The 17509-nt window shown below is 43.4% G+C and overlaps 1 protein-coding gene across 2 annotated transcripts in view; it reads right to left on the bottom strand.

The window, feature by feature from the left end:
• CEPT1 (choline/ethanolamine phosphotransferase 1) overlaps positions 1 to 17509 on the bottom strand; it is a 251381-nt gene that overhangs the window by 155012 nt on the left and 78860 nt on the right. For both annotated transcript variants that reach the window (XM_069238994.1, XM_069238995.1), the window contains exon 4: positions 7637 to 7784. In XM_069238994.1, coding sequence (XP_069095095.1) covers positions 7637 to 7784 — 148 coding nt within the window. The remainder of the gene's footprint in view (positions 1 to 7636; positions 7785 to 17509) is intronic.

Raw genomic sequence — 17509 nt, 5'->3', positions numbered from 1 at the left:
CGAATTGGCGGAAAAACTTTCTTCAAACCTTCTAAGAAATCCTTGACTACAGGTTTCGTAAAGAAGGATTCCTGAGAAGGTGACTTGCGATAGGCAGTAATAGCAGACAAATGTACCTTAATAGATGATACCTGCAGACCGGATTTCGCTAGGTGAAGCAAATAGGACAGTATGACGTCCTCCTGCGCCCGTATGGGATTATGGCCTTGCTGACAGCACCATATGTAGAATCTCTTCCACTTAAAAGCGTAGGAACGCCGCGTGGAAGGCCGTTTGGACTCTTTCAAGATGTTCATGCACTCCTGCGAGAGTCCTAGGTGCCCATACTGCAGGAATTCAGGAGCCATGCTGTTAAGCTCAGAGAGGGTAGGTTGGGATGCAGAATCCTGCCCTCCATTCTGCTCAGAAGATCCGGTCTGCACGGCAGCCTCCTGGGAGTTTTTTCTGACAGGTTGAGGAGATCCGTGTACCAGAATTGTCGAGGCCATTGTGGCGCTATAAGAATCATTCTGGTCCTGGATCCGTAAAGTTTGCTGATCACTGCCGGAATGAGGGGAATCGGAGGAAAAGCGTAAAGAAATGTCCCTGGCCAGTCGATCAACAGGGCATTCCCTCGAGATCCTGGACGGTAGAACCTGGATGCGAAGTCTGGGCATTTCCTGTTTACATCGTCTGCGAAGAGGTCCAGTTGAGGCCGACCCCATTGCGCGAAGATGTATTCTGCGACTTCGTCGTGCAGGACCCAATCGTGAACGTCCTCCAGGTGTCTGCTTAGAAAGTCTGCTTCTACGTTCTGCTGACCTGGCAGGTGAACTGCTGTGATTGACATTCCTCTGGCCAGGAGCCAATGCCATATCGCTTGGGACTCTCGTGAAAGGGGTAGGGATCTCGTTCCCCCTTGTTTGTTCAAGTAATACATCGTGGTTGTATTGTCCGTCTGTATCAATAGAGTTTTCCCCTGAATTAGCGGTGTGAAAGACTTGAGAGCCAGATGGACCGCTCTGAGTTCTAGCAGATTGATGTGGTACTGCTTCTCCTTGTCTGACCACAGACCCTGCGCTTGAAAAGGACCCAGATGAGCCCCCCATCCCTGAAGAGACGCATCCGTTACCAGAGTGTCGGATGGAAGTACCTGGTGAAACGGAGCGCCCACTGACAGGTGAGGTCTGTGCATCCACCATCTCAATGACTGCAGTGCTACCTCCGGTAGCCGCATTGTGTCTTCCCAGCGACCTGTTCTTTGGCTCCAATTGGCCTCCAATACCTCTTGGAGGGGTCTCATGTGGAGTCTGGCATTTGGGACAATAAAGATGCAAGATGCCATGGAGCCCAGTAGTGATGTCACCTGACGTGCCGTAGGTGCGCTGGCTCTCAACAGGTCCTGGCACTTCATGTTTATTGAGGACAGTCGTTCCTCCGAAGGATACACTTTTTGTAGTTCTGTGTTTATGATAGCTCCTAGGTAGTGAAGACTCTGCGTTGGAGTCAAGGTTGACTTCTGGTAATTGACCTGAAGACCTAGAACTTCGCAAACTCCTAGTACAATGTCCCGATGGCTTCTCGCCTGCTCCGGAGAAGAAGCCTTTAGTAGCCAGTCGTCTAGGTATGGATATATGTATATCCTTTGTCTTCGTAGATGCGCCGCCACCACTGCCATACATTTCGAGAAAACTCTTGGAGCAGATTTCAGGCCAAAGGGTAGAACCCTGAACTGGTAATGCTGTAACGCTACTCGAAAGCGCAGGAATTTTCGATGCTTTGGAGCTATTGGGATGTGGAAATACGCATCCTGCAGGTCGATGGAGCACATCCAGTCTCCCTGATGCAGTTGAGGGAAAATTTGGTGAAGCGCTAGCATTCTGAACTTCTGCTTTCTTATGTATTTGTTCAGCAGTCTTAGATCCAGGATTGGCCTGAAAACGCCCTCTTGACCCTTCTTTGCTACTAGAAAGTAACGGGAGTAGACCCCCTTTCCTCTGTGGGCAGGTGGAACCCTTTCTATGGCATTCTTTCTTAGGAGGGCGAGAGCCTCCTTGCGTAGCAAGGTGAGATGAGCCGGATTGTGTTTGGTTGGTGGCAAGTGTGGTGGAGGCTGCTTGAAAAGGAGAGAATAGCCATGTTCGACAATATTGAGCACCCATTTGTCTCTTGTGATAGAGTGCCACTCGTGAAGATGAGCAATAATACTTCCCCCCACCGGAGTGGTGTACAGTGTCGAGGGAAGCGAGACTTCATTGCTTAGTGGGTGCTTTTGGAGTGGACTGTTGAGGTCTACTTGACCCTCGCTCCCTTGTGTTTCTTCGCTGAAACAGAGGGCGTCCCTGTCGTTGCTGAGACCTTTGCGACCAATGAGGGGTTTGAACCCTCTGTTGGAAAGGGCGTCTACCGTACGGTCTGTACCTCCGCCTGAAATCTTTCCTTCTTTCGAGGCCTACCGCCTTCATGGTATCCACCTCGGTCTTCATGCTGGCCATCTCTTCGCCTGTATGGGCACCGAATAGAGAATTCCCGGCAAATGGGAGATTCAGGATACGTTGTTGTGCCTCCTGTTTCAAGCCAGTGAGCCTCAGCCAGGAAGATCTCCTCGCACAGATACCATGTGCGTACCCATGAGCCGCCAAATCCGCCCCATCCGCTGCTGCGCTGATAACTTGGTTAGATACCAGGCATCCTTCCTGTAGAATCTCTTGGAAATCTTGCCTGTCTTCTCTGGGCAGTTTTTCTGTAAATCTACTGAGGGAATCCCACAGAGAACGATCGTACCTGCCCAGGAGCGCAGACGCACTAGAGACCTTCATTGCTGAAGCCGCTGTCCCGCACATCTTTCTTCCCAGAGAGTCTAAATGCCTGCTCTCTTTATCCGGGGGTACCGTGGATGAAGATGCCACCGAGTGGGTCTTTCGGGCGGCAGCTATGATCACGGAGTCTGGTGGCGGATCCTTCCTAAGGAATAAAGGGTCTTGCTCTGGAGCCTTGTACTTTTTAAGAATCCGAGCCGGGGCAGACTTAAGCGAGGCTGGGGCCAGAAAAGTGTCCATGGTCGGCTGCAACAAACCAGGCACTAGAGGCAGCAACTTTTTCGACGCTGATCTCTGTTGTAGCGTCTCAAAGATGATTGATGAGGAGGTAGACGGTTCTGGAACCTCTATATTGAGTTTCTGCGCTCCTCTTAGCAACACCTCGTTGAAAGTGGTTATGTCATCCACTGGAGAGACTCTAGCAGGTGGTGAATCTGTAAGAGTAGGTGAGTAACGCCCGACAGAAGAACCTGATGAAGACCAAGAGGGTGATCTTCTTGAGCGCGACCTGGATCTCCGTTGAGAGCGAGATCTGCTGCGGGACGCTGTAGCCGAGCGCCTAGGCCTCGCGGTCGGCTGTCGAGGAGCTGAACGAGCCCGTTCTGCCCCGGCTGTCGGCGATGGCGTTCTTGGCGGGGAGGCAGTGGGTGAATACATTCGCGAATATTGCGAATCTGGGGAGGCCGCTGGTCTGTTGAGGCTCTCCGGCCATCTCGGAGATAGGTTGATGGGCGAGACATGCCCAGGAGATGCTCTTGACCGAGAAGAGTCGCTCGGTATGGAGACCACTGGAGACTGAGCCTTGTCTGGCGAGGGGCGATGTTCTGCTCCCTGTTGGACCGGTAAAACCTGCGTCGACGTCGATGGCTGTTTCGACGTCGAAGGACGCCCAGTCGGTTGGTCCTGCCTCGACGTTGATTGCCTCGACGTTGAGTGCCTTGACGTCGACCGGCGTTCCTTGGACCTCGACCTGCTCGCCGTCGTGTGCCTCGACGTGGAGCGATGGGAGGTTGACGGCGGATGTTTCTCGTGCCGTCGTGGAGATCTCGACGTCGTGTGTCCTGACGTCGGGGGCGCACAGCCTTTGGCGGCGACCGGGCATGCCGGCGGTGGCTCGACGTCGATCGGCGGGCTGCCGTCGACGGAGACCTGCCCCTGCTCTGATGTTCCCTCGACGCCGTTCCCTTCGACGTCGGGTGCGTCGCCGTCGACGGCGATCTATGCCGGTGGGACGGTGGTAGCGACGACGTCGACGGTGAACAAACAGGTATTTTCCTACCTGTCGACGTCGACCGGGCCATTCTCTCCTGAGAATGGCCTTCTGGATGCCTGGGGAGTGAGGAGGACGATGTTCTTTTCCTCTCCTGAAACCCATGAAGTCGGATCTTCTCTCTGTCTTTCAGAGTCCTCCTAGACATGTTCTTACCGTACTTACAAGTGTCAGGGCAGTGACTCTGAGGCAGGCACACTATGCACAGAGAGTGGGGATCTGACTGGGCCTTCTTCTTCCCACAAGCAGGGCATTTGACAAAAAGAGAAGGCATTTTTCTGTCAGAAAAAACCTTCCTAGCTCAGACAAAGATGTTACTTGTCGAGTGAAAAGTGAAAAAACGCTTTTTTAAATAATTTTTCTGAGGAAAACTCAGAAAAACTGAGAGCTCAATGCTCCAGGATCCTCTCAGAAGAAGCCGGAAAAAAGAACTGACCTAACTGTGAACCAACTGTCACCTTTCCTTCACCCCTGAGGCATGGTGGGATACTGGAGGTGCTCAGGGTCTTAAAGGCACAGTGCCAAAGTTTTTATGGTTCTCCTGTGTTAACCTACATGCAGCCTATTGGCTAAGAATGCTTCATTGTTTTTCAATGCAGTTTTCTCTATTTTTTCACTAGAGTTTGCTACTGCTTACTTCCCCAAGCCTAGTTTTAGGAGCTTGGGTACTTATTTATGCTCTATTGTAGTATTTAAAAAAAAAAAAAAAAACTTCATAGAAATAAAGCATTTTAGCCTGTTTTTAACATGATAGCCTGCATGACTGTTTGTTACACATGTATAATGTGTATATATTTTATATATGCTCCGGGGTCCCCGCACAAGGGCGGGAATATTCAATGTTTATGACTATTGATGAGGATCCCCTGGAAGAGAAACATATTTTCTCCTTTCTTCCTGTGAACAGGTAATTTAATTCTAATCGTATCCCCTACCACAAACTGGTGGGAGCAGACCTTCTTTGATTAATAAAAATATTCCTTTTGTGTGATCTGCGCCATCTGGACATTCTTCCTGACCATATCATCTATCACACGCCACTCACTTTGTTTAACCCACTTGGACATCCAAACAGGACAGATCTTAGAAGAGTGTTTCCTCCCACATAACAACTCAAAAGGAGAAACTCCAGTTGACGAATGGGGAGTTGTGCGATAAAACCAAAGCATAGACCATACAGAAATTTGAACATTTGACTTGTTAGCATTAGCCCACTGCACACAGTTCCCCAACACATGATTCATGCGTTCTACAAGGCCATAGGTTTGATCTTGATTGTTGTGTACGCAGGAGTGGCAGACAAAGGGTGAAACCTTTGAGAGACCGTTGATTTTGTGATTTCATCTACTTTTATTGATCTTAAGTTTTTGAAAGGTTTCCTCTATAGTTTCTGCTGTAATGTGTTAGTAACGTTTTGACTTTGTGTTTTTATTGCTATTTAATGTTCTGTATTTTTTTTGGTTCTTTATTTTTTTTTTAAATCTTATTTTGTTCTTTTGTGGTTTGCACTGCTTGATGGGTCATTCGTAGTGATTATCTAAAATGTTTCTTTTTGCCATTTTTGTAAGGGGAGAGGATAATGTAGTAATATGCCCCGTGCCTCGCATGCCCTCGAGCGCGTCTCCGAGCGAGAGACACGTGAGTAGCAAGAGACGGTTGGTAAAGAGCTGGGGCGGAGGCAGCAACTTGAGAGATCAGCGGCGGTCTGTTATTATGAAATAAAGAAGTTACTTACCATATTGTGAATGACATTGTCATTACAAAAAGACATTCATTTTTAAGCTTATTTTAAGCCCACTACAAGTATTACTTTAGAAAGGTATCATTTTATACTCACAGGCAAAAAAGGAGTCTTCTGATGCATTTTGACTTCTTTGAGTGGGTTATATATAACCGGTTATTTTGATGCCTCTATCAAAGGAATGTTATGTGATCAGCTTATGATGAATACTTATTATAAACATGTTCAGGAGAAACTATGGCTCACGAGTAATCCCACTCTTGAAAAAATTGTGAAGTCAGCTAAGGGTATGGAGCCACCAAAGTAATGGGTTAAGGAAGTTACTGGAGATCGAGATGAAAGGAAAGCAAGTGAAATAGATGCTCCTGGAAAGTTTGCACACAAAAAACAAACAAAAAAACAAAAAAACACAACAATATAAGAAATAGGAGAATGATTTCCAAAATAACAATAGTATCCATTGTGGCAGTTCCTTCCATTTTGCCTGGTATGTAAAAGTTGTTCTGCTTTAGGCAAAAGTTGAAATTCATCTGGAAAGCAGGGGAAATGTGCAGGTAGTTAAAGAGTGGCACATGTCTCGGATGTCACTCGTCCGTGCCAGTGAATTGGAGGAACGAAGACCACCAAGACAATACTACAGACAGGAACAATAACCTGGACAAACCTCCTAGGTGCATTCTGGAGGTTCCGAGGAAGGAATTGTGGAGGTCATGCCTGACTCTGGCTCAACCTACACTAATGCCACAATAGACAGAGCAGTATTTGCAGAAAAGAAATTGATAATAGAGGAACCTTATGTCAAGGCTGTGACATTTGATGGCAGGCATGTAGATTTTGCTGGTTAATTCTCTACTCTGGTGTGTTTCCAGGCAAAGGTAGGGGAGACATAGCATGCCTTATTTTGGAAATTAAGACAAAAAACTCCCTTCCAAGCAAGAAATACTGCAGTACCCTATTAATGGTACACACCACTTCATGATATTGCTGGTCCGACTATCAGATTTACTAGTGTTAAATGTGTTGCACCTATTAATCAGAGCAACAATTACTTGCCCTCTTATCTATTTCGAGGGCTTCAGATCAATTTATTGACTGTATTAGATAGAATTTGAAGTGGTGGCAATGTGCAGAAACAAAAAAATCTTAATGCAGTTCTTTCAACAGGTGTTCAACAGTAGACCAGATTACATATTTGATCTTTAGCCCATGGTGAAAGAAAAAAACAAATGGCAAACTGCCTCTAGGTAGCATCAAATTAATAGTGTTTCCAGTAAGATCATTTTATTCAGGCTATAAAGTATCTTAACATTATATATATATATATATATATATATATATATATATATATATATATATATATCAGAATTACTAAACTGAAAGATATATAGCGGAGGAGTTCAGCGGACTATGCAACAAAGGTGATGGGGAGAGAAAGGGAACGCCAAGAGATGCAGAGTATGCAGAAATGGTTACAGTGAGGCATCTTTTTAATGAGTTGTCAATCACACTCAAACACAGCAGATGCAACCAGATGCTCGGCAATTATCAAAACCAACATGGTACAGCATACTCAAGAGGGTCAGTAGCATCACAATCAAACTAAATTACTATCCTCAATGAGCTGTAAATAAGTATACTCTGATGTAAAACATCTAACACTGAAGATTATGAACACACAAAATGCACGATTTCGATCACTGAACACCATCATGGAGATCTCTGTGGCACATTTTCTAGTAATTAAGATATAATTTAGGAGTGTGGGTAAAAGTATATTTAGTGAGAATTTGATTAATTTCAGATGTACAAAAAAAAGAGTTTAAGTACCTGTAGACAACGAATCACAGCCGTGGTCAAACAGCTCACCCAGTGGAGAACTACTGTTAGTTCTCCTTGCTTGCTTCCCATCTATGGCATCAAGTGACTGGTAAATGAAAAGGCCTAGTGCACAAGATAGATATGTCCATGCAGGTGCCTGAAAAAAATATATACATTACCAGAGGCTGTGCAAAACATCAAGTTAAACAAAAATGCTCATATATTTCTCTGTCTTATTTTGATTTATGGTTGCAGCATGTTCGAATAAAACACAGTTAACTGAAGGTTTACTTTTATGTTGAACATTCAGAATCCATTTACATTATTCCAGAGGTCATCTTGAAAATACGTTTTTCCATGCAATAGAATAGATGTGGCAAAACATCGGAGATTAAAATGAAAAAGAATTAAACGGCAAACTCAACTGGCCTGGCCTTCGCAAGGTGATGCAATGGTCAATTTGGTGTTAATTTATATTGCAAGTATGTGTCAAAGATGAAAAGAAAAAAATTAGATAACCTGCTGCTGCATAAATGTGGCAGCCTTATGCCTGCCTTAACATTCTTAAATTAAAAAAAAAAAAAAAAATCACTATCGCATATCACTTTCATACAACAGTGGTGGTGCTCAACTAGCTATTATGTACTGAGAATAAGTATAGAAATCTTTTTTAGTTTTAATGCACATCACATGAAATTATGATTCTTATTGGTGTAAAAAGAAGATACCATTGGAATTGAATTCCTCATACCTGACAGACTGTTTGAATACACACAAACGACTGAAAAAAGGAAATGGAAAGAAAAAAAGCATTGTCAAAGTAAAGTTTTTGCCCGCAGGCCCTGCCACTGAAGTGGTATTCTATTTATACTTATTGAAGAGTGCACATGAGAAGGAAAAATGCGATCACTCACATTACAGAGCAGCCAATTGTTGAAAGTAAGCTGACCAAATCAACCCATCCTGCAAGATGTATTGGTGGAACGTGAATGACATCTGAACAGAACAATGAATGAAGAGAGCTAGACAAAGCCATCTACGTATGTATAGAAGTATGCATTTATGATTTTTATTAATTACATGAGACTGGCTACACACCTACAGCTACTAGTAGGCAAATCTAAAATCTGACCAACTGTTCCATGTTGCAACTGGGGTGAGACAATGACTGTTCCCCTACCACTGCCGGGATTTTTCTGGCTGCCTTTTCTGAATGAAAGCAAGGGAGAATAATTTTATTTTTCCTATGGAAACTGGTTTATGACAAGGGGGAAGTAAATATTGCTGAAAAAAAGCTCTCAATCCTTTTTTCCTTCTCATACACAATTGCCTGTCCACTTGGCACTAGTCAAAGGATTTTGACTGATAAAAATGAAAGCAGTGTCATGGCATGCCATTACATAGAAAGGGGATGTTATTTTCATAGCAAACCAGTCCCAACGTTAAAAGCCACCGACTTGCAAACGAGTTATCATTTGACAGACACATGGGAAATGCAACAGGATACAATGGACTGTTCTATACATTCATAACAACGACCATATCAACTGAGGTTTAGCTCATAACCCTCAAACTGTGTCAAATATATCTCCTCGGCTAAGGAAACTAAAAATAATATTTTTGAACACAGAAACAGTGTGAGCAGATAAATTTTGTTGTTTTTCCGAAATGTAAGTGAAAAGAAATGCTCAAGCACAACATTTAAACATGCACTTTCAAATTGGGGTTTACTGCTGGGCCTGATAATGCCAAATGAAACAAACCTATAGCAAGCATTATTTTTCTACTGGAAAAATCTTTTTCCACAGCTTCTCTGAAAATTATCACACCACTAAACTATTACACATCAGTCAGCATTTGTGATCTTGAAGGATCTCCCTCAGCAATGCTTTCAGGTTTTCACAGACTTCTGCCTTTCTTTCAAGAGCTAACTTCTTTCATCAATCGTGTCATCGCCTTTTTCTTGTACCTGTCCTGTATTTACACCTAAACACCCACATACCCACAGTTTATTGCAAGAGCAATCTTTACTAAAAAAAATAATCCTCTCTCATACCACCTATGTACATATCTTTTCCCACATTCCTCCTTGTTTTAATGAGTGAATCTCACTCACAATGTTAGTTATGTTCTCAACATAAGTATTCATAATTTGACTGTTATTTGCAATGTACATGCAACAGTGTCTGTATTCCATAAAAATCACCTCCCTACTTTGCTAAAAAAATATCTTAAGCTATTCTATTTTGAATTACCATCAAACTAAATCAGAAGAATCTCCTCATTATCTTTGTTAAAGCACCTGTCGTTACTTGCCAAATGCTCTACAAAGCTGTACAATACCCTAATCTTTGCATCATTCAAAACAATATCCGTAAGCCAAATCAACACACCAAACACACGTAATTGTTGGACCACAACTTTCTCTTTTCACGCTCCCTTAAGGAACATCACTCAAACTATTTACATGATAGATTTTAGGAAAGACTAAAGCAAAATAACAAGAACCTGCCTAACGTTGCGGAAGAGTAAAATAAGCACTTTTGTTACAGATAGGAAGATTACAATTATGAGCACAAACACATTTACTTACCATATTTGGTCTATCATGCTTCATACATTTAATTTGTATTTGAGACACTTTCTGCATTTTCTCCCAATTCTAAGATTGCAATGTATTTGCAATTTTTTTTAAATCACAGTCTCTCTCAAATCAAATCTCATGTCTTTTGAGCCTACCAACCTATCATTATCTTTTCTTGCTGTATTCTATAATAAATGTACAGTCTATATCACTCAGTGTACAACCAGTCTCTGTGCTAGCTCTCCCAGTGTTAGCACTATGAAAATTAAATACACTTTCTAAATATTTCAGTTGTTTAAAGTCTCGATTTCAGGTAGATAATATACTGGAAAATTATAATCTACATTATCCTCTTCTAAATAATTCTGATGCACTATCAGTGAACATTAAACTGCACCTAAGTTATATGATAAGGGTAACTGTATGAAAGGCATATCCTCCAAAAAAAAAATTAGGGGGTACAAATATAACAATCAGAAAATGTATTAGGTAGCTATAATTCTTCAACAATTCAACAAACGTATAGGAACTCTCTCTTTATCATAAGTATTTCTATGTTCTAAATTACAATGCATATTAGAATTCAGAAATATCAAACTATTAGTAGTGTTTGGGGGACATATCTATCAGGAGGATATGTATACGTAAATATACTAGCAAGTGCAGCCAAAATAAGAATTAATATGGATTGGAAAGCCACACGGATCCTCTCCTTTATTGAAGATATTGTCTCATTTCTTATACATCGTATATTCAGAATTCCATCTTCAAAAGCAAATTAGCAAAATTTCCAACGTAATCAGTAATTCAGGTAATTAGTAAGTAAATTCTTTATTGCAGATTAATAAAAATCAACATGTGTACACCACAAAGGATACAAAAAAGTGCATGTAGTCAATAAATTAAAAACACCACCACAGATCATTATAATGATCGTAGTACATAGATCCTGACTGAATTAAAGAGGGCCAAATTTGCTCTAAATAACAGCCACTGTCACCGACTTACTATGGGGACCGAATAGAGCCTGGAATCATACTTATCAAGGGATTCACGTTTCATGATTCCCACTTTTGCTTAAAGGTCCATATTAAAGTTTAGTTGCTTTTAAAATGATGCCTGCGAAAAGAATCTTTAAAATACACTGTAGGCGATGTCATTTTGATGTAAAAGGTCACAAAAGTCCATACAGAAATAACTAACAAGGGCTAATTCTAAAATGCAATAGAAGAACAAAAAAATTTAAAACATCAGGCGTTAAGTCAAAAATTGCATTAAGTACAACGCAAACCAATCACTAATATGCAAAGTGGTGCAAAACCTATTTCATGCTCCTTATGCCTCACATGGCATGACAACGAATAGCAGAATCCCAAAGTACACTATCTAACCTTAGATTAAACTACACTGCTTATTTAGAAGAGAGCAGCCCTTTAGCTTGCAGAAAAAATTGTGTTGCTCTACAGGTGAGCTGGATGTTATGCCCATTTATGACCAACAGGGTGGCAAAACCGAAGCTGAAGAGCTCTCAAAGACTGACAACAGTTTGTTTCAGAGAAGTGAATGCTAAGCAGATACACAAAAAGTGTAATACACTTTCTTTAAATAGGAAGAGTAAGCAGCAATGAGGTTCTCACCAAGTTTGCTTCCCAACTTGAAAGAGGTCTTTGGAAGGAAAAGCTCCCAACCCAAATGGGAGAAGAGAATGTTGAAAAGGGCCTGTGATGTGGATCATTAGGTATGGTTGATGGCGCCAAGTGATGTAGGATTAAAGAACTGACCAGCAATGACTGTCGGTCCAAATCTGCTTTGTCTAGTAACCAGGAGTGGGATCTAAGAGCCGTATTAGTATTTTTTTTTTTTTTTTTTTAATAAATGCAATAAAATCTAAATTTGAATTCCGTGCTTTGGCTAGATTTAAGTTTATCAAGGCTTTCTTGAGTACATTTGGCCAGGAATACCTGTGGTTGGGCTGAGAATCCATTTCCAACCAGCACTGGGCAGCCAGTAAGTCCGCTGGAGTGGCGCTCAGCTTCCATCACAGTTCTATAATCACAGCCCACCTCACGAAGGTTTGATGGGATAAGCCAAACTCGAGTCTCACCTGTGATTGCGAAATGCATTGTGGAAGACGAAAAATGTGTTTGACCAGGACCAATTGGAGCTAGTTGAGCAGGCAGGCATGAAGCCTTTTTAGTCATTCTGAGCCATAGGTGAGTGAGGGGGGAATGCTGCCCGATGACTTGCAGTAAATAAAGCTGTGATGTACTTCCTAGCTTTTTTTGTAGTAGATTGAAATCAAAACGTAATTTATGTGCCAGACTTCTCCTTTGCAGTCAGTGCTCCTTGTATGATAGTCTGGCATCCAGAACAACTCTTAGATACTTGTAGGATTTGGCCACATCAACCTGCTGAACAGCTGCTTTCCACTTAAAACTTAGTGTAATTAGTCCTTGGGTTTTCAGAAAAACAAATCTCTTGTTTTAATAGGAGTACATTCTAGGCCCAGTGTTTCAGTGTATTGTACCAGCTTGGAGATTAGGAGCTGGAGACCTATCAGCACCTGGTTAAGCAGCACAATGTCGTCCACTCACTAAGTATAGCACTGGTTTGTTTGCTAATTTAGGAGGGTCACTTACTACTTCCATTAATCGTGAGTCTAAGTCAGCCATACAGATATTAAAAAAGGTTGCTGTGAGCACACTTCCCTGTTTCAAGCCAGTTTACATGGCAATCTCCCAGGTGGTTCTATCGCTGCTGCCTATTTTAACTTGCACCCAGATGTCTGAATACAGATCGATCCCGACCTCCAGCAGCTTTGGTAGTACCCATATTTGGCCACAGTCGATATCTCGTAACCCTGTCGAAAGTGGCTTTCAGATCAATGAAGAAAACGTAGAGGCATGAGCGTTTTCTTCAGGCTTTTTCTGCAAGGAGGGTGTTACAGGAAGAAGGTTGTTCATTGTATTCATTCAAGCCCTGAAGCCCACCTGCATTTTTGGGATGATCTTTGCTGATGAGACCCAAGCTTCTAAATCTATTTAAAGGTTGGAAGCAAACATCCTGGCTTTGACGTCTACCAGGGAAATTAATCTATAATTCACCGGGTCAGACCATGAACCTGATCTGAAAATAGGAAGCAGGATACTGCCTCTCCAGGATGTCGGCATAGAATTGGTGGTGAAAACCTGATTAAACAGCAGTGTGAAGTACGAAGCCCAAAAGTGTTGGTCGTATTTAAACAAGGCATTGGGAATGCCGTTCGGGCCCGAACCCCTGTCTGCTCTAAAGTTCTTGCGAGTAAGCAGCACTTGCAAGTCTGACAACCATAGGCCGCCTGAAAAAAAAATTGACGGCAGAGATGTTGCAGAAATGTTTTTCGTGTTTAGGATGGCAGGCATCTTTACGTTTGTTGCAGAGTATCCAGAGTATACTGCTGTTCTATGGGTTATCCACTCTGCTTCCAAGATGCCTGCATTGTGGTAGCAAAACCTGCAGTTTTCAAGGGAGTCAATTTCAGCACAGAAGTGCTTGCTGTTTTTTATTTTGCTTGCATGTAGAAGCTTCAACCATACTTTGGTCTGGTGAGCATTTTAAGCTGACCAGACAGCCTTTTTATACACTTGCCTTAGAATTGCTATTGGCTTCCTCATATTGTGGCCGGTCTGTGAATCTAATTTCCAGAGCTTTCTAATCGCTCTGTTTATTTCCCTCTTTTCCTGCTGGATTGACATTTAGAACCAGGCTGCCCCTTTCCTGGTGATTAAGGCACTGAGTGAGATTAGTTAAAAAATGAACTGTATGAGCTGCTGTCAGAGTTTCCCAAGAATGCAATAGTGGAGACCCTTGTTGTAAGCTCTGCTAGGCTAAGAAATTCAACATGCAATGCATGATGGGACTCAGTTGCAGCACCTTTCCATACTAAAGGTCTGAATTTGTAAGCGCTAGGTGTATTGAGTAGGTCGTTTGTGCTGTGGCCTCTAGGTGGAAATAGCAGTAGCTCCACATGCTGTCTATTAAGCTATAATGAGTGATCATAGGGAACAGCTCTGCATCTACAAATGTATAGTCCAGGATGGTGGAGGTTTTTTTGTTATCCTGGTAAAGGCTGCCAGTTGATACGGAGGGAAACCGGCCATTAAGCGAGTACAGGCCAATCCTTGCCAATATCATAAGACATATGTTCTCAGGCTGGTCTTTTCTAAAACAGTGTTGAAATTACTGGTAGGATTTTTTGAGTGCCACACATGAAGGAGATCAGATTAATCAGCTTTGCTTTGCAATAGGTGCATGTTGAAGTCCCCTGACAGGACCAATCATGCTTGAGGAAACATGTATTGTAAAGATTTAAATATTGCTTGGCGCTGGCCACAGTTTCTCCCATTAAGCTGCTGGGTTACCCGCTGAGGCGGGATAGACTGGCGATAAGGAATGCAGCGGCCAAAGCCAAGAAAGGAATGCTGGCAGTGTTTCTGGCAAGGCTAGGTGAAAAGGCCAGGAGAGCAGTGGCCCTACTCTCTTTAAAACCATCAAGGACTGGCAGATTCAGCCATGTACCCAAACAAGTGAGTCCCATCTCACTGCATGTCTATCAGTGTAGACTGTACACTGTCAGAGAACGCGGATGAACCTAGACACCCAGGGTGACAAATGGCAACACTGGTGCGTACAGCCCATCCAACGGAGTCAGTGGTGTCCAAGCAACAATAAATTGTGAACTAGGCTGCATCACGACTATCCTGAAAGGCCTGTGACAGACCAGGGTGAAGATTTTCAAGAAAACCTGAGAGGACTTACATCAGAAAGTCCCAGAACACAGGAGTTGAGAGGCCTAGTAAGCAGGAAGTATTAATGGGCTTAGGGCCAAACTGGCTGATGAGAAATCAGGGTAGGGGTGTGGGGGGTGATCGGAATATTGCTGGGGTTGCTTCGGATGGTGGAGGCCTGCACCATGAGGCTCTCAGGAGAAAAAAAAAGTGTTGAGAAAAAACGTTTGGGTTACCTGGAGCAATTTACCAGTTAGCCAGAGGGCTGGCACAAGGCTTAGCCCAAGCCCCTAGTAAGTTGTCAAGGCCTCATTAAAACGTTAGGAAAGGCTGAGAAGCAATCCGACTAGACTCCAGGACTTCCATCAGGATGGTGGTTTTAACCTCCACAGTGGGAAGCTGGAGGTCAAGGACCTCAGCCACCCTGCGCATAACCACAAAGTAGGACACAGATTCCTCGAAGGCAAGCAAAGAGAAGTCAACAATGGCCGATTTGTTGGGGTAGGAGTTCCTATGAGGTGGGGGGGTGTTTAGCCCACCAGCATGTGGCAAGTCCCCCAACTGTCATCGGCCGAGGGAACTCACCACCCTGCTCAGGATCGTTGTAGGAGTCTGTGCCAAAAAGATAATGTAAGGAGTGTTGCCTGCCTGGTAGTAAGGTGAGAGCAGAAGCCTTTTTTAGATTTGGTTGGGACGTTGGTTAAATTCGGACCTGCATCGAATAGATGTCTGAAAGGATGATTGAGGCCACTGCTTCAGGCGGCCAAGTCAGAGTTGATGTGCCTGGGCTTGGACTGGCTAAGGGTACCAAGGGCGGTGCCCGTACAAGAGCCAACTGAGGGGGTGCAGCTGGCACTGAGGCGAACCCACTGACAGTAATCCAGGTGGTAAGCCTCATGACTCCATGGGGACCCAAGTCATGCCAGGGGAAGCTGGCAAAGAAGTGAAGAGCCAGAGCATGCTAATTTGGTGCAGCACAGCTGAAGGACCCGGATACTCAGGTTGTGCTGGAAGCAGCTGCAGAATATGCTGTGAAGCTGACTGACTCCAGGAATGGTAACAAGACCGTTGGCACTCTCCATGCGCAGAGAAGAGGGAATGGTGCAAAGGAGAAGAACTCAGTTTCTTATGTTTATCAGAGAACTGATGTGCCATGAACACCAGCCTCAAGAGCGGTTCTGTCGACTCAGGGTACAGCAGCAGAACCAGGATTAAGTTTGTAGTGGAGTGGTGCTGGCGCTACATCACCCTGTGCTCGGCGACAAAGTTTTGCCTTGCGTTCCCTGAAGGCCTTCAGGTTTATGGACACAGAGCCGCTGCAGGCCTTGGGAGTTGTGGCCCGACCCAAGACACCACAGGCAAACCTGGCGGGGATCTGTCAGACATCAGTTTAGGACAATCCTGTTGTCTTAGGGGGATGACATTTATTATACACTAGAGAAATAGTTGACACCTGCATGTCATTTCCTTGGCGGAAAGATGTCAGAGACGCACAGCACCACCTGCTGGCGTGAAGAGTTACTACTAAAAAAAGTCTGCAGATCCAGTCAGACACCTGGGGAATAGTCGAAAGCCGAGGAATTTACACCTAGAAGTCACTATCAAAAGTCTAGGGTCAAGAAGTGGTCATTCTTTTTTTGGCCTCTGGCAAGCCCTCAGGTAAGTAGGCCCAAACCCCTTAAAGCACAAACCTCTTATCTGCCAGTTACCAGTATAGTAATGGGAAGAAGGATTTTCTGCCGCAAAAGCAAGACACAGCCACTTGTGTAAGATGTTCAAAGTTGTATATACTGTGGCATTTGCCATTAGCGCTCCAAAGAAATACAGTGAGTTGTAAATTCAGGTTGCATTTTTGGCACTGGGTTCAATATAACAAAAGGTACACATTTCCAAAATGTAACAATTTGTAGCCATTTCTAATGCTCCTTTATTACATATAAATACATGCAAAACACAAGCAAGACTATTGATTTTGTTTTGAAAGCATACAATGTACCTAAAAACTATTTGCAATGTGAAAAACAGAGCTGAAGGTTACACTGCTAAACTTTCATGCAACATGTTGCTTTCAAAATAAAATGTGACAGGTTCGAGGTTCTCAGACGTACTCCTAACAAACCTTTGTAAATTATATTTTACTAGAGGTAAACACATTATATTTGTTCATGTAAAAACCTGAAACGCAAGAGCAAATACACTTGATTAAATTGTTACTACTTTTTTTTCTCCATAAGGAAACTATGTCCTCCCTCCCGCCTCGAGGGAGAATCTCCTTTCTCTACACACCCTTCGTTTTTGGTGGTCGCTACCTAGCCTGGAAAAGGTTTTACTCCTGCCTTATTCAGGAGTACATTTTCAATATTCTCCAGGGTAAGAAGGGTTGGAGACGGGGCTTAAGTTGAGCTGGTGGGTTCCAGTGCTCGGCACCCGGCACTTTATTGCTAACACTGGCACTTGTGACACTGTGCCAATTGGTGGTGCTGTTGGTCTTATTCCGAGATAAGCACAACCACTGTAGAGTATCCAAACCAC

The sequence above is a fragment of the Pleurodeles waltl genome, chromosome 6 (assembly GCF_031143425.1).
Source record: "Pleurodeles waltl isolate 20211129_DDA chromosome 6, aPleWal1.hap1.20221129, whole genome shotgun sequence".
NCBI classification, from domain to species: domain Eukaryota; kingdom Metazoa; phylum Chordata; class Amphibia; order Caudata; family Salamandridae; genus Pleurodeles; species Pleurodeles waltl.
Note: the sequence above shows the minus strand (reverse complement) of the source record. Positions and strands in the feature narration are given on the sequence as shown.